This window comes from Eutrema salsugineum, unplaced genomic scaffold, assembly GCF_000478725.1.
Source record: "Eutrema salsugineum unplaced genomic scaffold, Eutsalg1_0 scaffold_1, whole genome shotgun sequence".
NCBI lineage: Eukaryota > Viridiplantae > Streptophyta > Magnoliopsida > Brassicales > Brassicaceae > Eutrema > Eutrema salsugineum.
Genome location: NW_006256909.1, coordinates 550,941 through 572,399, shown reverse-complemented (window position 1 = coordinate 572,399; position 21,459 = coordinate 550,941). Strand labels below are relative to the sequence as shown.

Below are 21,459 nucleotides of genomic sequence, written 5' to 3'. Positions count from 1 at the left end.
ATGTTTGTATATGGTAATCTTGATTTTTTTTAGTGTCTACATTAATATTCTTTATATCAACGTATTACAAACAGCCATAATATATATGGTTTTGCTTTTTAGAAACCAGAGTCCAAAAAAGTTTAAAGTTTATAATGTGGACAGGACAAGGTTCCAATTATATATGTATGCTTTTAATTAAATAGATTTTTTAAAAAGATACATGCATGACCATTGTGTTCGTTGGGTTTGGTGTGTTATCTTTCTTAGATTCTTAATTTGGATACACAACAATAATGCAGAGGGTACTCACCGAAAGTAATTACGGTGTCAACTTCAAAATTTATCAACAACAATCATTTATCATTTATTTGTTATCCGTGAATTATGATTTTTTTTTTTTCTAAACTTTATCATTTCTTAACATAATTCTATTGTTAAGCATTTCTTAACATAGATAACCAACCATCTTTTTCTTTTCTCATTGTTGGCCGGAGTAAAAATACTGTATTATATTATTGTTCTTTCAAGCCGGAAAAAACAATTGTGGAAATAATGTCGGGAAAGCAGAAGCACATGGCCTCATGGGCTTTATTGGGCTTTATAGCAGTTTCCTCTTTTCTCAACGCATGTTTTCTCCATCGACAAACATCCTCGTAAGTATCGAACAAAAAAGAACTTTTAATGAGATTATGAGAGGGATGATCTGATCAAGTGAGACTGGCACAGGTTGCATAAGATTGGAGAAGAGTTAAAGCTTGTTCTGTAATGGCTCTGTTTCTTGCACGTGTCACCCAATCACCGACTATTTCCTCTGCTTTACTTCCTTTAACACCTTCTTCAAGTGCAGCTGCTGCTTCTGCTATTTTTCCCTCGGCCAAGTAATCATCAACCTTTCTAATTACAGATTCAATGCCTCCATTAGCTTGATCCACTTCCTTGAACTGTAACCCAAAAAAAAGAAAAAATACAAGGAAGCCATTAATACTCAGAGTTTTGGAGTGCAGACTTTTGTTCCGTAAGTAGCATACCTTGAGCCAAGATGCAACATGTGCTAGTGAATGTGCTAAGATTCCTCCGCCACCAGGTGGAATGAGACTGAAGTGTCTAAGTGTTCCTTTCAAGGTATTGAACTGAAAATAGTAAAGAGAAGAGAGTAAGAAATAAGTTGAACTGTCTTACATCCTTTGACATCTCTTAAATTGATAATAAGCTCACTTTCTGGTTCAGCTGCAGTATTGTATCTGTTCCATTGGATCGTGCTTCTTCTGGAAGAGATGATAACACCAAGTCTAACATTGAGTTCTTATGAATTCCTTCAAGATAAGTCTGAAGCATATCGATTTCTCTTTGGACTGGTAGTCCTTTTGAAAGTGTATCATCAAGCGCAAGTGCACCCTTCAATAACCAGAATGTATTTTTTTAAAAAAAAAATCATATATAAACTTAGAAGGTGGTATAGAATAGCAAAGTTACATGACATTAACATCAACCCATGAAAAAAAAATCAGAAATTGGATTCTTACCAATGCAAGCTTGTGAACTGAATGACTTTGGCGAGCCTCTTCAGAGCGCGCATAGAATGCCATACACAGCGCTTTTATCTACGAAAATTAGAAGGCAAAAAAGAGACATGACTACAATTTCAGGAATTCACTTAGTTACAAAGAGAAAGGTAACACAAATTTGTGTGAGTTGGATAGTTATAATTTGGGTTCGAGAGCTCGTTAGAACAGAGATTACGCTTTCAACATCTTTACAATATGCGCATTTCTCATCATTTCTCATCACAATACCTTCACTTTCTTTGTCTTGATGAAATGTTTTCAACAGAGTGCAGTAATAACTTTCGTTTATGGTTTAGTACTTTAGTCATATTCAGAACCTATCTGATTTCAACGTGCAACTGGATTCCTACACCTTCTTCCTAATTATGATTACGAAACAGTCTGTGCAACATTCTATACCATGAGGTTGGAACCTTTAGGTAACACCGTTTTTGTCTTTACTTACATTAAGATCTGCTTCTGCCATCTTCTCAGTTTGTGCTGCCTTTTCTTTTACAATTGCCGAAATCAACTCAGCTTTTGCCATTTCTTCAGCTTTACTCAAAGCCAACTGCGCTTCAGTTTCCTGCAGTAAATACAAATTGTCAGTTATGACTATCCAAATCGCCATAGGCCATACACTTTTATTCTCATCTCCCTGCGAATGACCAGACCTTTTGTTCAATTTCCGTTTTGAGCTTATCTTCCATTCTCTCTTGGATTGCCTTGATAGCAGCTGCAGCTTTTGTTTTTTCTCTTTTTAGCTCCTGGATAAAGCAACAGTGGCGCTTAAATTATAGCCGTATGTTTTCTTTCTACCCGGGAACATGAAACCGAGATTAGATGGATTTAAACAATTATCGCATCAGATGTCCAATTTTTTAAAGCTGAACATCATCATGTTAGTCTGATGCATATGAGCAGTGCGACTTTGAGTGTTTAATAATCTAGCAGAGGTAAAGAGATAGAAGTACCTTATCCAATATTGCCGCCTCCTCTATCCGCATTAATTCACGTGCTCTAAGATCTCTCAACTCATTTTCGTACTTCTCCTGAGGATAGTCAGGCCAATTGGCAGGGGTAAATAAATTAAACCTCACAGATAACGCAAAGGCAGTACAGAGATGAAAACATTATTATGAGATATTTCATCCTATTATCAACCTTCATGGCTCGTATTTTTTCAGCATAAAACTGGTCATCTGAATGTGCCTGTCTCTTCTCAGCTTCATGGATGGCATCGAGAAAATCAAGTACCAACTTTCTATCTTCAGTCATGTAACCATCTTTCAGCCCCTCAATTGAGTTAGGAAGAGCCTAATTCACAAAGTAGGGCGGATTAAGAATATTTTCTCGGTAATTATCAATCAATACAAAGCACTGAAGGAACAGAGAGAGGAAAATCAAGTTTGAAACCTCAGTTTCTTTAGTCAGCTGCTCCCCAGTTGATAGGGATCTAGTGCTTTCAGTACTACTGCCTTCTAGATTGTATTCCTTAAGGAGAGAACCTGGCATTTCTACTTCCCGCTCAATGTCATCCTGTAAGAGAACGGCTAATTAGAGATGTAGATCATTCCTGCGTAGTTCATCTTCTGCGTTTTAATCTGTAAGCTTTTATCTTCATTACGTGTAGTTCTTTTTCAAGTTCACCTAAAAGGAAAAAAATATTTGTACCTGAGGTGCCTTTTCAGTAGCAGGATCCTTTGGTGAGGCAGATTCCATATCACTTTCTCTATCAACCGTAGTAGGCTGGGCACTAACAACAGTACTATCCCCAGGTTGTGGTACAGCTTCCAACCTCACATTTTCTGCCTCTGTGGACGTGTCAGACTTACTCGAATCTTCAGATGCAGAGTTATCATCTGAAGAAATAGGCGAGCTTTTCTCTGTTCTATCAGTAGCAATTTCTTGAGGCGTCTCTTCTTGGTTAGAAGAAACATATGTATAACGATCAGGTGTTACATCAGACTCGGGCTGCACTAATATGTCACTCTGCACTCCCGCAGAAGCTTCAGAATGAGGAACTTCAGGTTGCGTTTCAGCTTTACTATCCATTGACGAGCTAATTCCAGTAGAATCTTCAACACCTGGAGCTACATTAAGATGATCAGCCTCCTCCAGATTTTCAGTAACTGGTTCGCTTATGGTCTGCTTTTCTTTCCCCAGATATTGATCCAAATACCCAGTCTGATATGCTACCAGAAAGGCACCAACGACCGCGACGCCTCCTATGACAACTTTTGAAGAACTACCTTTAGAGCCATCTGGTTTCCCCACAGGAGGAGGAGGAGGAGGAGACGCTTTTGGTGGATCACCGTTTGGTTTTCCAACGGGATTAGCTCCATTTTTGCCAGATGTAGAAGCCTTTCTCGAAGAACTCAAATGAAACCTCTGCTGCAATGCAAACATAGCATACAACAATCAGAAACAAGAGTATAGTTACAAGATGCTAAACTAGAATCACCACTAAATGCGTACTCACCTGAGCTCCCAAATTCCTTGGGAATCTCTTTATTGACAAACGCGAAGACAGCTCGAGAACAGACCTAAGCAAAGAGCAGCGACAATAATCACATTCGGTAAGATTCACAACGAAACAATAGCTCTCAATCTCGAGAGATCAACAACGAACAGACCCTAAACCTACGGAAATATGATTTTGCCACAACAAGAGAATCGGTAACAATTGTACAGCACGGATTGTCTCCGTCAAAAACCAAAAAATCATCAAAAGCAATCAGATTTATAAGGGTTGAGGAAACATACTTCCGCAGCATTATCGCGTTGCTGTGAAGAACGGAGAAAAAGTTGCGACGGACGGAGAAGACTTTGGAGAAGCCTCCGGTGGGTAACTAATATGATATGCTCTCTCCTCTGGTAACCCCAAAAGCGTTTTGACGTTAAAACGACGCCGTATGGGAGCGTTTGATTATCAAGGGGTAATTTCGACATTTCTGTTGGCGATTGGTGGTACTTATTAGAGTATCATACAACTCCTTCACTTGAAGTCCTCGACATTTTTCCCATTATCAAACACCCGACGAACAAGAACCCTAGAATTCGCCTCCTCTTTCAATTTCCTCAAATTTTGTTTCGTTTTGTTTTTTAATCAAAGACAATGTCGGGTTAGAAAATCCCCAATGTTCGCTCTATCTGTTCATCTCTTCTTGAATTACTGACGCAGGTCTCTCTTTTCTCCGTTTCTTATCTTCGAGATTTCGTTTTTCAGGTTCGTGTTCTTTTTCTTCGGTTTGAGCTTAGAAGTTGATTTCTTTTTTCTGATTTGCGTTGGAACTGTGGAAATTTGTAATCTTCCGTGGTGGATTTTGATCATTGTCTTTTGTTTGGGAATCTCTCTAATTGCCGCTCTTCTTCTACTGCGAATTTAGGGTTTTACATTATCCCGGCGTTCGTTCACGCAATTCGAAAAGCTTCAGGCCAATTTACTGTAAGTCATCGTAAAAGTTTATCTCTTTTGCTTTGGGTTTGTTGGAGAACTAGATTTAATGCGTTGCAATGCTATTTGTCTCATTTGTTTTCGTTGGCTAATTTGGATTTTAGAGAAATCTATTCCCCTACAATAGATTTCTTTTGAAGATTATTTTATTGATTTTTTCTTTTTTTCTTTTTCAGAATCAGCTCATAGGCTAAGATGTCGTCATCACCCTTTCCAATCTTGGACAATCGACCAATCGATAAGTGGAAGGTTACGGAATTGAAGGAAGAGCTTAAAAGACGCAGATTAACAACAAGAGGCTTGAAGGAGGAATTGGTTAGGCGTCTAGATGACGCCCTTCGTGCTGAGCAAGAAGAGTCTGAAAGACTCCGTAGTGCTGCTCTTGCTGCTGCTGTGGCAGCCAATCAAGAAGCTGAGATTACTCGACGCCAAGTTACACCAGATCAAAGGCAAACCACTCCTGTTGAGACAACTCTAGTTGCAGCTGAGACAACTCCAGAACCAGCTGATGCGACGACAACGACAGCTGCGGTAGAGATAATACCACCCCCGGTGTATTCTAAACCAGAGGTTAATGCTAGTGGCCAGGATGAAAAGGTTGATGATGTTAGAGACATAGCTGGTCTTGATACTTCAGTGGTTGATGTGAAGCTAGATGGAGTTGAATCTGGTGTGGTTGCAACTGATGCAGTAGTTTCCGAAGACGCTACTAATGAGCACATTATTCAGAAATCTGATGTAGAGAATAAGGAAACATTTAGCGGGTTGGATGCTGGGGATTCTAAGGCCCAACCTACAGACGCAGTGCTTGAAAAATCTGCTATTTACAACCAGGTATCTGAGGTCATCCCCGTTACAGGGTTTGAGGTAAAATCTGATTGTATTACTACTGATTCTGTGTCAAATAATGAAAAAATAGAACTAAAGGATAACGAAATTGCTGATAATGTCAAATTAGAACAAAATGTTAATAAGTCCCAAGAGCCATCAACAGTCATTGGCGAATCGCATCCAATGGATGTCGAGGAGCCACTTGCGCAGAAGATATCTGTTGGAGGTGGAGATGACAGCGATGCTGCTAATGCAGATATCACCAAAGGAAATAGTATTATCGATGCAGGCGACTCAGAAAAGTTGAATTTAGATAGAAGTTCTGGTGATGAGTCTATGGAGGATGAGCCAGAGACGAAGCAAACCGAATCAGTTACATCTCATGAAGCGGTGGATAAGAGTGATAAAAATGACATTGTTACTGATAAGGAGGAAAGTCGTGCTGATATTATGGATGTTGGGAAAGGGGAAGTCCCTGAAAATAAAAGTCATCCACTGGTGGCTTCTGACAAAAGAAAGCTTCCTGCCAATGGTAAGGCTTCTCAATTTCATTTCGCTCATTAGTCATGTTAGTCTTCTGTGTTTGATCTTGTCAAGTCGGCTATTGATGCATATGTTGCTAGTGTTTAATAGTTGTTTCATATTTGTGTTTATGGCTACTTCGTGTCTCTGTTGGCTCTTGAAGCATGTGTTGCTAAATAGTTGTTTCATCTTTGTGTTTATGGCTACTTTTTGTTTCTGTTGGCTTTTTAACAATTTCATGAATTCCAAGCCACCTATGATGAAATCTTTCAACTTTTACCTCTTTTTAGATCAAGAAGCTGTTGGAAACAATGAGCCTGCAAAAAGGCAACGGCGATGGAACTCTGGGAGTGTTAAAGTTCATGAAGCACAGGCCACTAATAGCGCCACACCCACCACAACTCCGAGGTCAACTGGTCAGAAGCGTGACTATTCAAGATCCGACTCTTCGGTTAGTGAGGATGGACCCAAGGAACGTGTGGGTAAGTAAAATATCACCCGTATATGTATGTTACCATCTCTTATCCGTTGTTTAAAATATTGTTTTATAATATTTTGTGTTTAATATATCTATTGGCAGTGCCTCCATCGCCAAAGGAGCCTACGAATTCCCTCAGGATTGATCATTTCCTTAGGCCGTTCACACTGAAAGCTGTTCAAGAGCTTCTGGGTAAAACCGGAAACGTCGTTAGTTTCTGGATGGACCATATTAAGACCCACTGCTATGTATCAGTAAGACCGCTTCTTCAATCCTTTTGGTTTACAAAAATGTTGATTCCAGTTTTGTTCTTCTGACTTTTACTTATATATCCAAAGAGTTTTTCCTTATCTGAATCTTGTTGTGATGTACATGTAGTATTCATCTGTTGAAGAAGCTGCAGCAACAAGAGAAGCAGTGTATAACCTCCAGTGGCCACCTAACGGAGGTCGCCTTCTGACAGCTGAATTTGTTGGACCAGAAGAAGTAAAAGCGAAACTGGAAGCACCTCTGCCTCCTCCTCCTCAGCCACAGGCTCAGGCAATTTCGCGGCCACCTCCAACTGCTCTTCCACCACCGCCGCCTCTGGCTAAAGCACCTCCAGTCATAGAACGTCTTCCTCCTCCGCCCCCTCCTCCTCCTCTAGTCCCTGAGGAACAAGAACCTCCCATAGTCACGCTTGATGATCTCTTCAAGAAGACCAAAGCAATCCCCAGGATATATTACTTGCCCTTGTCAGAAGAGCAAGTTGCAGCTAAACTTGCAGCTAAGAACAAGAAGTGACGTTGTTTCTTGGGGGGTTTCAGGTCATTATTTTCATAGCAGACTCTTAGGAATTTAGCTCAGTGCGGACAAAAGTTGAGGACTTTGTTGAGTTTGGTTTGGTATTTCTAATGTAGAACGCAGGAGAAGACTCTTATGTTTACTAGACTTTGGTTTGAATCTTTGATGAACGAACAGAGTTGCTTGGACCTTTACTCCCATTTTTTTTTCCCCTTTTTTATGAAGTTATGAACAATTGTTGGTTCAAAAACAAGTACAAGCAAACCAATATTATCAGTCGTACGTACGAATCGAATATCACGCGTGTGAGGTTATATAGAACTCTGATTATCTTTTTCAGATCGGTCGGAATTTGACTTCCGAGTTTTGGTGCCAGCAAAATGTTTTCCGAAAAATAAAAATCGATAACTAAACTTGCTTACAACAACCTTTTAACACTCGACAAGGAAACACCAAGTAACAGACAGAATATAAGATATGTTACATATACAAGGACAAATTACATAGAGAGAACTTTCTGAACCAGAAATTCCTTACTTTAGATTTCACTCTTGCGATTTGATCGCTATTTTTTCACTATAAGATAAGCAAGAAGGGTAGATTTTGTTAGAATCCCTTCCAGTGGCAAAAGAGTTTTCGACAGCGAGGCTTTGAGCTTTTTCTTCTCTCTTCTTTTCTTTCTCATTTTCTCTCTTTATCTTCTCCTTCAGCTTCTTCTGCATAAGATGTACGGGTGCGTAACTTGCTCCAATGGATGACATTTTTAATTCTGTTTATAGTGTTTATATATATTGGCGGATAAATGTTGTAAGAATAGCATGTAGTTAAGAGTTTCCAACTGAATGCTGAGTTTGTTGACGAGTGCCTATTTATAGAGGTTTCTATGACTTCATTGCCCCTTATTATATTTTGTTTTTTCTCTTTTACCTTTATATATGAGAAATTTTGGCTTTTCTGGTCTATAGTTCTCATGGTTTTTTCTTTTGTTTTGTTGATCATAATGTGTAGTTTTCATGATGTTGCATGTAACAATTTCATAAAGTGTAGATCAACCTTGCCTCCGTTAGATCAATGGCCTTACCTCCGAATCTGGTTAATTGGCACCAGAATTTGATTTTCTATTCTTATTTTGAAGTTTTCTTTTGACCTCTTTCAAACTCCAAAAGCAGAGGCTTGTAAGATAATAGTGTTGTTGTTGATGAATGACAATAAGACAAAACAAGTGTAGATCATTTACAAAAAGTACGATGGAAACTTTTCCTTTTTAATTGATCAACTATAATCGATTAGATAGGAAGATTATCGTGAAAAATGAAATATCAAATCTAGAATGGATTCTAGATGACCTCAAAGTAAATAGCTATAAATCCCCAAGAAATTCTTTTTTTTTTTACAGAGCTTCTCTTAAACTATGAATTAAGATGATAACGTATTTAATAGTGAGTGAAACTATGCATCAACTGTTTTGTAAAATTATAATAGCTTGATGTATTAAACAATCGTGATTAAGTGGCTTATACCATGGGAAGCCGGAAGTGGGTTCTTCCACTAGTTACCATATACTTACTAATCACTCATTAAAAATAATAAATTAGAAGGGAGGTTTCATCTAATATGTGGCTTTTGCTTTAAGGGCGGCTCTTATGTCAATGACTTAAGTTAAAGTTATGGTCCATAATATTATCTTCGTCATATATAATTTGATTAATCTTTGCATGGTTCTCTTCTCAAAGTAATTTGTAATAATTTATCGACTAAAACTATAATTACTATAGTTTTTTCTGCTCTATTGTTTTATTCACTTAACTCGGTTAGACGTTTTCTAATTCGGAGCTTTTCCTTATTCAAACTTTACATCGGTTACACATTTTCTTTATTTGGACTTTACCTCGGTTAGATATTTTCCCTATTTGTATCTTATATTTTTTTGAGTTTTTTTCTTATTTAGATCTTACACTGGTTGTTTTGTTTTCTTCTCATTGAGATCTTAAAATCAGTTTAGTTTATTTCACATTGAACTTTTGCAGTTTGTCCTACTGCTGAGTTTATTTTACACCTACCAATTCAAAAACAATTGAATAAGTCAAAACTTTAGAATTTATGAATGAGTAAATAATCTAGTAAGTCAAAATATGGGCGTGGATGGGAGATTAATGGCCAACTAGTCGGAGTCCAGTTTATTTGTATTCTTTTATGTGAAATTTCTAAACACATAGGCTTTGTAAAAGATACCAAGAATTAGGATGTTACTAATTACAATAACATGTTACTAATTACAATGACATGTTAAAATAGTAAGTTTGGATGTTGTTCTCAATCATATTTTAAAACTTTACAGAAAAAGATCTTTTAAGACTTTCATACTTATAGGCCCGTTTCAAAAAAAAAAAAAAAGACTTTCATGCTTATAACTGAAAAATATAAATCCTAGAACCTTTTTTATTATAGCTGAACTGATAATAAAAAAATATGGTTCGTACTAATTAATATACTTTTTGAATAATTCATTCATTTTTGCCGTTATACTGAATAATTACTATGTATACATTTTTTAGAAATGATTTTTTTTTAGGGTTTTGTTAAATGGTTTGTAAAGAAACGAATTAGACATGTAGTGGACCGACTTTAGTTATTTGTTCATGATTACTGATTACTTTTGACTTTTTAAATGAAAAATGTCTGAGCCCGGGTTCGAACCGGGGACCTCTAGTGTGTGAGACTAGCGTGATAACCGACTACACCACCCAGACTTTGATGTGGGTGATAATCAGAATACTATATATCACCTGTTATAATGAAAACCGGAGACACTGATACAAAACCTAATGGCATGAATAACTGAATACCACCAAACAAGCAAGGACCTATGGTTTGGTAAATGATTGTTTTCAAAAATTAGTTGGTAGTCGAAAAGAGCTAAATAGTGATTTAAAAATTAAACTATATTTTTAGAAAGTGGTTTCAATAGAAAAATATATGAAAAGGGATAAAACCAATCCGAAACATAATTAAACAATATCAAACTGTAAATGTGTTTTTTTTTTGTAAATTATATTGTTGCCAGTCGTATTAATTAGTGTTATAGAAGGATGAAAGTAATTACTAGAACACATGCTTTACTGATTGTGTAAATCAACGAATAAGTGTTATGCATAAATAAATCCGTGCCGTTAAAAAGAAAAGAGTATGGCCGTATCGGGTCTCTCTGTGTTGTTTTTTAGCTATGTATCCAGAAATAACGAACATGAAACTACTGGTGGTTTGATCAAAAAAAAAAAGAAGGAACTACTGGTGCTAATCAAAAGTAGAAGAAAGGAAGATGATCTCTTCCTCTCCCTTTACCGTTTCGAGAACGTTTTAATTTGCTCAATGCATTACATAACTCTTTTTTTTTTTTTTAGGCCTTCAGAATTTAGACAAAAGCTCCAACTAAATTACTAGGATACAACAAAAAATAAAAAATAATAATTTACAACGACAAAATTGACGTCGAACAAAATTGTTAGCATGTATGAAACGGCCAGTTTTTGTCATTTAAAAGTTAATGAGTTTGTTTAGCAAAAAATTCAAAAAAAAAAAACCCTTGGGGTCTCTCTTTTTTAATTTACTTTTAAGTATTATATTCAAGACCAATCTGGGGACAGCAGAAGAAACATTGGCCTCTAACCCCTTTTTCTGAGATTATACATGAACATTTTGGTTCCCAAATTATAAATTTTTATTAATATTACTCTTAAATTGTTTATAACCCTCAAATTCTTAAATCCAACTCTGGTTACACTTCGTTGATTTTCTCGCAGCAACATACCATACAAGTTCCAGTCTTGTTACGTACGCAAAAAGCGGATTCATATTCATATCCGTATTTTCCGGTTACGCAATCCGTAAAGCATGACTCCGTATACGGTCCGACCGGATGTTTACATTTTGCATCGACTGATATTGGTCCTGAAAATTCAATAAACAGAAGAGTAGAGAGAGAGAGAGAGACATTCAGTAAGTAGTCTTGGGCAAATAAATATGTGTTTATTCGACAAGAAAGTGAATTTCAATCCTGGACACGAGTCAAGTACCATTAACCTCGCTTTCAAAAAAAAAAAAACTAATAATCTAAATTTCTTACAAAAAAATGTACAACAGATACACAAAGATGTGGGATAAGTATCCCTTTCAGCTAAATTTCCCTAATAGTAATATTTAGTCAAATTTTAATGCTGAAACAAGTCTTTTAGTCAGCTAAAATATGCTATTACGGAAACTTTAGTTAGCTAAATTTCCCTTTCGTCTTCAAAACCAATGAAAAGGACTAACCAGAAATGATGATCATGATCATGATGGTAACCAAAAGTAGAGGAGAGGTAGATGATCTCTTGACTTCCATTTTTCGTATTCAGAGATTATGTTTGGAGTTTTTATATTTCACTTGTTATATATAGTTCAAGAAATAAATAGTGAGATTATAAAAATTTAAAAATCGATCATTTTACTAAAATATTACAATTAGGGAAGTAATATTAATTACACATCTTTGACTAAAATATTAATATTAGGGAAGTAATATTACACATCTTTGACTAAAAATTTACACATCTTTGTGTATCTACAAGTTTTTAAGTAATACTCCCTCTGTTCAGAATTATTTGATGTTTAAGGTTTTTGCACACAGTTTAAGGATTCATTTAATTTTTATTTTTTCTATACTAAAAATATTATTTATAATTCATTTAAATATCATTCAGCCAATAATAAGACAATCTGCAGAATATAAAAGATCAAAAACTATAAAAATTCATTAAATTTTGCATTGAAAAGTGAGAACATCAAATAATTCTGAATAAAAAAAACCTTCTAAAACATCAAATAATTCTGAACAGAGGGAGTATTACACATCTGTCATTTGTAGGTCCAATCTTCAATGATTTTATTGCTTTGGCAGTCTTCTACTGAAATTCAAGTCTGATATTGAAAAAAACGTATGAGTGTATTAATATTTCGACCTACTAAATGTATAGACTAATATATATGTTAGTGGGGAATCCTGGTGTATGTGGTGTGGACTGTAAGTGTTAATACCTTATTTATTATAATAAATCGCTTTTTACAGGAATTAATAAAGATTTTTGCAAATATCGGAAAATTTTAAACATCTGTCAGGTTAAAACTTAACGTAAAAAGTCTAAAGATTTGATGGAATTTAGTTGAATCTAGACATTTAATTGAATCTGAAAGAATTCAATTGAAGAGATAGCAATAGAAGTTCTCGTGTTTAAAAGGATTTGATGGAATTTTGTTAACTTTTATGTTTAAGAATGCAAAAGAGTTTTTCCAAGATTTGACCAGAATGCAAAAGAATTTTAATAGGGACAAATTTCTCTAAAATCTATGCATTTTGAATTGGTTATTTTTTTGTGTACATAGATATAATTATTAAAAAAAAATATATATATTATTAAATTTCCATAAATTCAAGACAAAACCAGTTTTGAGTTCTTATAAAAGTTTATTTTTCAGAAGAGGTTTTAGAAAAGTTTAAAAGCAAATAATATTTAATGATATAGAATGAACAACATTTGAAATTCAATTTCTCAAAAAAGACATCAAATATGAAAGGATTGAATAACAGTAAAATTGATCGAATAACAGTAAAAAAAACTAATAGATTGAATAACAGTAAATTGTATTTTGAAAGAATGACTAAACATACTGAATCTAATAACACATCTATATTATATTATATTAAAACATAAGCACATTTAGTATTTGCTTCCAAACACTCCAAATTTTTTTTAAGTATTTAAAATAATTTTAAAAATAATTTATATTTAATTTCGAAAATTAGTTATTAATTTAAATATTTTTAGAGTTCTTTAAATATAGATAATTTAGATTTGATTTGATTTGATTAAAAATAATAAATCAGATATTAATTTAGATTTGATTTAAAGATTCTAATTTAAATAATTTCTATACTATTAAACATTTTTATCCAAAATATCTAGAATTTTTGAAAAAAAAAATTCACATATGAAAAATAATGGTCATATTTGAAATATAAAATATTTATAATGATGTAAATGATATGATATTTATGTTGTTTATATAATATATTTACGATTATGAATTGTTTACAAATTAATAATAAAATAATTGTTAAAATTCAAACGTATAATTTAAATATTAAAAATATATTTTTTAAAATTCATAGAACTAAAAAATATATATAAAAAACCGGGTTAAAAATATTTTGGTAACTAATATCACTAATTTTGAATTATACATGTATATCAAAAATATATTTTTCATACAAAATTAAAACATAAAAAATTAAAAATTATTGCATACACTATAATGTGGTTTGAAAAACCAGTTGTACACTCTCTTCGTTGATTAAATTTTAGAAAACTATAATGCTAAATAATATTGTTAATACATCTCAAACTTTTAACAAATATTTATATTATACGGTAATATGAACGGAAAAATTAGAATTATGTTTTTATAATAATTCATTTTGAATTAATATTAGCGGACGGGTTAAAATTATATTTTATAATCATAATTAATTTTAATACTATAAAAATATATTTAAAAAATCAATATTTTCGCTTATTAAAAAATATATTTATAAAAAATAATTATATCTAAACTCAAAAACACAAATTATATTACAAAATTCGTTAAACAATAAAAAATATTCTCGTGCGGATACACGGGTTAGAATTTAGTTACATTTAAAAGAATGGATGGAATACTTCATTAAATAACACAAGAATTTCATCGAAATCTTAATTCCTTCAATCAAACTTCTGGATTCAATACCTAAGTGATATTGAAAAATGACGCTGACTAAGCCAGAAATCACGACACATGAAACTGATGGTAATCAAAAGTAGATGAAAGGAATATAATTTCTTTTTTTTTTTGTTTTTCATTTATTTTGAGGACGTTTTAATTTGCTTAACACATTACATAATAGTTACAAACATTTCTTTGCTTGGCCTCTGACAAAAGTTCCAATTAAAATTTACAAGGGAAAAAGAAAACTATTTACAAGGACAACTGAAAAAAACAAATTAAAATTGTTACCAGTCCAATTTAATATCCCTTTCAATGTAAAGTTTATCAATATACTCTATGATCGGACGTGACGCTTCCATGTACCTCCTCATGTTCTTCTCAACAGATTGATCCGTTTCGTTAAGCCGTAACAGAAGTTGATCCCTCGTCGGAAGTGTATACATTCCGGCGTAAACAGCGGTTCTAACGGCCCATGTATGAAACGGTGCGCAGACTTCTGTGTAAGCTGTTGTCGCAGCGTCTTTCAAAGAATATTCATCTGTCATCAAGAACTGTTCGAAGATTGCTCGGATTAGATCTAAGCCTTGTCTCACGCGTCTTAGGTTACGCGAATGGCTTCCTGGTGTTTTGACCGTGTCTTTCTCCACGTCTAGATCCAATATGTTCTGTAACGTGTCGAACGTTTTCGAGGCTTCCACCAAATCCTTAACCTTGGAGACGTACTCCATTTCAGCGAATTTGAAGGCGAATCCGAGGCAGCTGAAGAGAACAGAGACGTGAGTGCACGCATTGCAGAAAGCATCAAGCCTTAATCCGTCCTCTTGAATTATTGATCCGGCTGGTTTCAGCAGATCCGCTAGATCTTCGAACGCCTCGGTGATAACCGACAAAGGCGTGTTGTTCACTCTGGCGGGTGTCGTGGTGCACACGGCATCCTCGAACGTGTCTTCTTCTTCTTCCTCCTCTTCCTCCATTACTTTCTTTCTCTCCTCCTCCTCCTCCTCCTCCTTTTTATATAGCTTCGCCACGATTGCTTGAAATGTTGAAAACTTTTTCTGATCGTGATGGTTTGTTTACACTTGCGAAAAAATGGTTCTGCGCTTATGTTTTTGGGACGTGACTTTTCGCAACACTTACGGGTTCACCAATCAATCACAGGTGAGAACCATTTTTTTTATAATGGAAAATTTAACTATATAAAGAATGGCTATAAATGCTTGCAGCTATTTTGGTGAGAGAAAGAGGATATAGAATAAATGTAATTGGAGGTGATTGCACTCAATTAAGAATTTGCCTTGTTAATTCAGTGTTGTATATGTTATAGTCACGGATCTACGGGGCATCATCATCTAGTATACTTACTCAGGGGAAGAAATTTTATTTATTTATTCTCAAATCAAAGGAAGAGAGAGTTGGATTGGTTCATAACAAAGAACAGAGAAACATTAAAACAGATCATACGTTTAAGAATTCACTTTCTTTCGTCCTTCACAACCTCGACATGGAATAGTCCAATGCATCTACCAAGAAATCTGTGGATACAAAACAAAACTCATTACATAACATACACATCTCGTTTGAAAAAAAAAAAATCAAAAAAATTATCATGAATTTACCTGCATCGTCTTTGGTGAAACACATTGGTGGCTTTATCCTGAAAACATTACCATGCAGTCCTCCTTTTCCAACGAGAATCCCAAGTTCTTCATTAAGAGAAAATAGCAAGATTTTCGTTAGGCAGTCGATGCATTGGCTTTCAAATGTTGTTTAATGTTGGTTACCTCTAAGTTGCTCAAATAAGACAGCTGTTTCAGCCTTGGCTGGTGTCTTGTCCTTCCGGTCAGTCACAAGCTCGATCCCAACCATTAATCCCCTTCCTCTCACATCCCCAATGACTGAATCCCACAAACAGACGAGGTTAAGTAAAAACAGAGTAATGATCTGATAAAAAGCTCAAAGATTGTTCTGTTTACTTACTATCATGTCTTTTCTGCAGATCTTTCAAACGTGGAATAAGGTGTGAACCAACTTCAGCACAATGTGCTTGACGTTTCTCCTTGTCGATAACGTTTAAAACAGCAAGTCCACCAGCTGAACAAACCGGGTTTCCCCCAAAAGTGTTGAACTGAATCTTCGTGGCTAAAACGCTCGCGATTTCTGGTGTAGTCACTACAGCTCCTAATGGCAATCCATTTCCAATTCCCTGTGAATACAACAGGTACCAATGGTCAGTAAGATTACACACCACCTTTTTGTGAAGTAAATAACAGTCAATGTAGTCGTATGATTCTCAAATGGTAAGAACTTCTTTTGACAAACCTTTGCCATTGTGACAATGTCAGGAACTACATCCTGAGTCTGGAAACCCCAATAGTGACTTCCTGTCCGGCCAAATCCAGTTTGGACTTCATCGGCAATGCATACACCACCAGCGTTGCGTACAATTTCATAAACCGACTTTAAGTAACCAGGAGCCAATTCTACAGCTCCTCCGACCCCCTGCAGTGGAAAAGATTCTGGCGAGGTGAAGATGATGCTCGAGAGAGCGGTAAATCAAAAGACAATAGTTTAAAGTAATCTGATGGTTCTTTCAGATAAAAACCTGGATGGTCTCCGCGATGAAACCAGCCACTTTTCCAGAAGTACCATATTGAATATGGTCTTCCACATCTTTTGCATAAAGAGAAGCATCAGACCCAAATACTCCACGGTATGGATCTGGATTTACGACGTGGTGGATTTCACCCTGCACAATAACAGAGTTGGCAAACACGCTATCGTAGAGAAATATATTGCAGAGACTTTTATTCTGAAGGTTCTAAAACGTGGGTAAAGGTGAAGTAAAAGACTATGCCTTAAATTTCAGAAATATATATGGTCACCCAAGCGCGAAGAGGCAGAAACCGAAGCTAAAGACGATATCTCTATTTTAGTGCATATGAATATCAGGAATCAAGTCGATTTTCCGGGAAATGAAAGTCTTGGGGACAAACCTGTGGTAATGGGTATTTCCATGTGTTAAGAGCTGTTAGTCCAATAGTATTAGAACTTCCACCATGATAAGCATTTCTCAATGAAATCATCTCAAGGCTACCGGTGTAAAGCCTAGCCATCATCATTGCTAGCTCATTAGCTTCTGAGCCAGAATTTACAAAGTACACAACCTGCACCCAAATAGTGAAGCTTGCTGATTCCTCGACAAAGCAAATACAGAAACCTAACCTAACTACATCATTCTTCACGAGCTCTTTCCTTAAATCTCAAGTACCTTTAGATTTCTAGGCATCTTAGCAGCTAATGCTTCAGCGAAATCGCCAATGGCATGATGCAGGTATATGGTGGTCGCATGCTGAAGAAGCTTGCTCTGTTCGTTAATAGCATTTAGAATGTCGGGATGGCAGTGACCGCATGAGACTGTGACTATTCCAGCAAAGGCATCCAGATATCGCCTACCAGTCTCATCAAACAAGTACTGCATCTTCCCTTCAACGATGTTAAGCTGCAAAACAAATACAGGAGGATAGAACATTAACCACAAAACCAGTATCAAATCAGATCCAAGTGTCATCACATGGATCGAGCTGACGATAAAAATAAATGCAATCAGGACCAAGCGAACACTTACGAATTCACAAGCAGAGTTAAATTGATCAAACGCAAGCTAATTTACTTCACAGTTCACACAAATCGATTTGTGGGCTCCTACGGTTAGAACAAGCGGAACCCTAACAATTGATCATAAATATGCAAAAATCCGGAGATTCACGAATCCAAAGACGCTTATTAGTCCCTGAACAAATGCGATAGACACAACCAACATATAGAATTTCAATCCTAGTATTTGATTTCAGCAGAATACGACAAATCACGAAGAGAAAATTGGGAAAGAAAAAAACGGACGTACAGGCTTTTGGTAGAAATGGAAAAGAGAGGGTCCGAGAAACTTCTTCCGTTTCTGGAAAACTTCATCGGCGGAAGGACCTTTATACGGCCGCGGCTGGTAATCGAACGGCGGAAGCTGCGGCGGAGCATCGGCAAAAGAATGAGACGTGGAGAACTCAGAGCGGAGGAGTGAGATCGCAGGGAGATGATGATGGATATTTGAAGCTCTATCGACGACTCTCTTGAGAAGTTGCCTCCGTAAAGCCATAACTTAAAAACTAAAGAGAGAGAGATAATTGACAAGTTAGGTAGCAAAATCACAGTGTATTTATACGACTGTCAGTAAGATTAATACTGGAGTTAATCACAATATTTTATAAACGACGACGTATCGATACGATTCTCAAAAAGAGATTCCTACCTAACAACGTCAATTAAATAAGATTCCATGCTGACACATCACCGCCGATTATCCTCTGCTTTATTGATTGATGACGTGTCACTGACTAGAGGCGGAGTATCCGACGAGATATCTATCTATCCTCGAATTGATTAATTAATTAAAATATTATTGAAAAATAACAAAGAAAAAGATAACGCAACTCTTTAGTCAGATGAGTAAAAGCCTCAAAAACAAAGGGCATGGGACATTTTTCACACAATACAGTATAAATGTTGTGTGGTAGAGTCATTCAATGATCCAGCGCTTGTACTTAAACCAGCGAATGATAACAGCGTAGAGGAATAGCCAACCAAAAATAGATCCAAGCGAAATACAAAGGAATATCATTGGACCATTTTTCTCATCTTTGAACAGCTCTATGCTTATATTCATACCGAACACTCCGGCAACGACTATAAAGGCATTAAGCAACAGAGTAGCTGTTGTTGCCTTCACATTACTTTGCAAAAGACGATTCTGTTCGCCATCTTGCTTTATCTTGATGTAGTCCTCTGTGTCATCCACATGTTCCTTTAGCTTTCATCAAAACAACACAACACCACAATGGATAAGAACAAGTTCTTGAATCACCGACAAGATCAAGTGACCACTCTCTGTGTTTGAATTACTTACTGTTGATAGTTTGTTCAGTGTTCCATCGATCTGCACGAAATATGGTTCCAAAAGCATTTCAAGCTCTTTAATATTGAATTTGTAGCTCATGGCACTCCGGGTTGGGCTTGCATGAGTCCCACGGCTGTTTCCGTTGAGTTCACTCGTGAGAAGATCGTGAGCATCATTTGCTTTAAGATAGCTTTCATCTCTGTTAGCCTCCGATGCAAGCCTGACATGTTGTGGTTAAAAATTAAGCAGATATGTTATACTTATATCAGAATAATCGAAAGAAAGTACGTTCAGAAAGTTGGTACATGCCTGTCCTCCTCGTCTCCTTCAAGAAGATCTGAATTCTCAACTTCTTGTGCTAGCTTCTCCGTAAGATACATCTGAGCCATATTTTCATCATTGTCTAGAAGATGTTCTAGTTCGTCCCTAACCTAGAACATGCAGGTAGGTAGGTTATATACACGTGAAGAGAAAGAAGGTGTTAAGTAATAGGCAAACATGCATGGTTTAGAATATGGCCACCTCTTAGGTTCACAACTTAGAAAGAACAAAAATTTGTATTAATCATAAAAATCAAAGAAGCTATGGGAAAGTCTGAATTAGAATACCTTCTGAACACGTCCGGTTATATTAACCAGCCTGGTTTTAATCTGTAGAACCTGCTCCAAGTTGAAGGTACTGATCTTGGAAGTAAGTTTGTCCAAGGCTAGATGAGCCTCTAACTCCAATCTCAAGGCCTACATTAGAATAAGATATGGCTGAAAATACCTCTGTGATAATTAGTCTTAACACAAGTATATATAGATTTACCTCTTGTTCCAGACTGCTGGATGCAGATTCAAGACAGACTTCCAAAGCAACGAACTCAAACGGAAGAACCTTTGATCCATCTTGATTCTCAAGACTTTGCTTCGCATCTTTCTTGGCTACATCACTCCCTTGGTTTCCAAACAATTGTGGCGTTCCAGCTTCTCCTTGGGAAGGATCTATTCTCGTATATATATGAGCCTCTCCCTCAGAGTTCTCTTCCTCCTTTACACAAGGCATACAAAGAAAGAAAGATTATTATTTATGAAAAAAAAGCCAGCAAGAAGAGAGAATATAACTTTGAAAAACTAAGCATTATATACTGGACACGTAAGAAGAGCGAGAATGAGGTTTTGGATTTGTTAGAAAAAATGTTAAGTTTTTCTAAAAATAAAATTAAAAAAGGATAAAAAAAATGAACCAAATAAGGATGAGATACACTTATAAATTCATCATGGTAGTGAGGTCAATTATTAGTATTTTAACCAATTTTGTAGAAGTTAACTAACAACTTAAAACTTGCAAAAGTTATGTATCATATCTAATTAAGGGTATCAGATGAACCCTCTCTCCTCTCTCTATTGCAAATATTAACAAGCCAATGATATATTCCACAAGGAGAAAATATAGGAAAGCAAAAACCAAAAAGAGACTTCCAAATATTTCCTCCGAACGAAGAGTGAAAAAACATAAACCCTAAAGTCACCTGAGGTTTAGAGACATGATGGTGGCAGAGAATCCGCCTCTGTAACTCGTATTTAAAGGGTGACACCAAAGGATCACCGGAGTTAAGCAGGAAAACCTCTTGCGGGGTGATGATTGTCTTAATATGCTCGAGGTTGACGACGATCGCTTTCTCTCTACCCAAAACAGATGATGGATACGACAACAGTGGATCTAGAATCCGAAGATCTCGCGCCGGTAAACCCGTTCGTCGCATGATGTCGTGTTTCCCAATCAACTTCGGCTCGTCCCCTGATGAGTAAAGCACCAACCACGGCCTCACGCACACGCCTTTCTTCCGTCCGCCGCCACCGGTGGAGTACGTCGGTGTCGGCTGGCCAGCGTTTGGCTTTGCTTGAATCATACCTCTCATGGCGTACGATGCAATCAGAGAAGAGCATGTGTGTCGAGTTTTTTTTAGGTTTTCAATATGAAAGGAACCTACAAAGTAAAAAGTAAAGGAACAAAATACTGTATTCTTTTTATACCGTTAATGAGTTTTTTTTTTTTTAAATTCATATTTTTCTGGTTCAATATTTATCGGACTTACACTTATCCTTTCTTTTTGTTTTAGTTATTGTTACGA

The 21,459-nt window shown here is 36.0% G+C and overlaps 6 protein-coding genes and 1 non-coding gene across 9 annotated transcripts; 1 reads left to right on the top strand and 6 right to left on the bottom strand.

The window, feature by feature from the left end:
- Nucleotides 1-478: 478 nt before the first annotated feature.
- On the bottom strand, nucleotides 479-4,411 carry LOC18029058 (MICOS complex subunit MIC60). Of its 2 annotated transcripts, none has more exons than XM_006411700.2 (12): nucleotides 4,293-4,411; nucleotides 4,009-4,072; nucleotides 3,201-3,920; nucleotides 2,943-3,065; nucleotides 2,691-2,843; nucleotides 2,501-2,578; nucleotides 2,201-2,293; nucleotides 1,993-2,112; nucleotides 1,506-1,583; nucleotides 1,198-1,377; nucleotides 1,011-1,112; nucleotides 479-923 (listed from the first exon to the last, which is right to left on the bottom strand). In XM_006411700.2, the coding sequence occupies exons 1-12, from the start codon at nucleotides 4,301-4,303 to the stop codon at nucleotides 690-692; spliced, it is 1,956 nt and encodes a 651-aa protein (XP_006411763.1). In that variant the 5' UTR covers nucleotides 4,304-4,411; the 3' UTR covers nucleotides 479-689. The 2 variants fall into 2 exon arrangements, with proteins under 2 accessions (XP_006411763.1, XP_024005401.1); XM_024149633.1 differs by having other exon boundaries at nucleotides 3,201-3,917.
- Nucleotides 4,412-4,530: 119 nt separating this feature from the next.
- On the top strand, nucleotides 4,531-7,821 carry LOC18029057 (formin-like protein 5). Its single transcript, XM_006411699.2, has 6 exons — nucleotides 4,531-4,755; nucleotides 4,916-4,974; nucleotides 5,160-6,346; nucleotides 6,627-6,818; nucleotides 6,917-7,068; nucleotides 7,193-7,821. The coding sequence occupies exons 3-6, from the start codon at nucleotides 5,179-5,181 to the stop codon at nucleotides 7,595-7,597; spliced, it is 1,917 nt and encodes a 638-aa protein (XP_006411762.1). The 5' UTR covers nucleotides 4,531-4,755; nucleotides 4,916-4,974; nucleotides 5,160-5,178; the 3' UTR covers nucleotides 7,598-7,821.
- A 2,452-nt stretch (nucleotides 7,822-10,273) lies between these two features.
- TRNAV-CAC lies at nucleotides 10,274-10,347 on the bottom strand. The gene has a single exon. It is a non-coding gene; the product is annotated as a tRNA-Val (tRNA).
- Nucleotides 10,348-11,372: 1,025 nt separating this feature from the next.
- On the bottom strand, nucleotides 11,373-11,978 carry LOC18029056 (defensin-like protein 313). Its single transcript, XM_006411698.1, has 2 exons — nucleotides 11,909-11,978; nucleotides 11,373-11,545 (listed from the first exon to the last, which is right to left on the bottom strand). The coding sequence occupies exons 1-2, from the start codon at nucleotides 11,976-11,978 to the stop codon at nucleotides 11,373-11,375; spliced, it is 243 nt and encodes an 80-aa protein (XP_006411761.1).
- Nucleotides 11,979-14,679: 2,701 nt separating this feature from the next.
- LOC18029055 (ACD11 homolog protein) lies at nucleotides 14,680-15,369 on the bottom strand. The gene has a single exon (XM_006411697.2). The coding sequence runs from the start codon at nucleotides 15,367-15,369 to the stop codon at nucleotides 14,680-14,682; it is 690 nt and encodes a 229-aa protein (XP_006411760.1).
- A 396-nt stretch (nucleotides 15,370-15,765) lies between these two features.
- Nucleotides 15,766-18,573, bottom strand: LOC18029054 (alanine--glyoxylate aminotransferase 2 homolog 1, mitochondrial). Of its 2 annotated transcripts, XM_024150035.1 has the most exons (10): nucleotides 18,300-18,415; nucleotides 18,021-18,185; nucleotides 17,664-17,894; nucleotides 17,389-17,559; nucleotides 16,998-17,141; nucleotides 16,715-16,894; nucleotides 16,373-16,598; nucleotides 16,177-16,290; nucleotides 16,012-16,098; nucleotides 15,766-15,927 (listed from the first exon to the last, which is right to left on the bottom strand). In XM_024150035.1, the coding sequence occupies exons 3-10, from the start codon at nucleotides 17,871-17,873 to the stop codon at nucleotides 15,884-15,886; spliced, it is 1,176 nt and encodes a 391-aa protein (XP_024005803.1). In that variant the 5' UTR covers nucleotides 17,874-17,894; nucleotides 18,021-18,185; nucleotides 18,300-18,415; the 3' UTR covers nucleotides 15,766-15,883. The 2 variants fall into 2 exon arrangements, with proteins under 2 accessions (XP_024005803.1, XP_006411759.1); XM_006411696.2 differs by lacking the exon at nucleotides 18,021-18,185 and having other exon boundaries at nucleotides 18,300-18,573.
- Nucleotides 18,574-18,965: 392 nt separating this feature from the next.
- LOC18029053 (magnesium transporter MRS2-3) lies at nucleotides 18,966-21,246 on the bottom strand. Its single transcript, XM_024148619.1, has 6 exons — nucleotides 20,857-21,246; nucleotides 20,154-20,372; nucleotides 19,952-20,080; nucleotides 19,653-19,774; nucleotides 19,353-19,563; nucleotides 18,966-19,256 (listed from the first exon to the last, which is right to left on the bottom strand). Exons 1-6 carry the CDS (start codon nucleotides 21,244-21,246, stop codon nucleotides 18,966-18,968), a joined length of 1,362 nt encoding a protein of 453 aa, XP_024004387.1.
- Nucleotides 21,247-21,459: the final 213 nt, after the last annotated feature.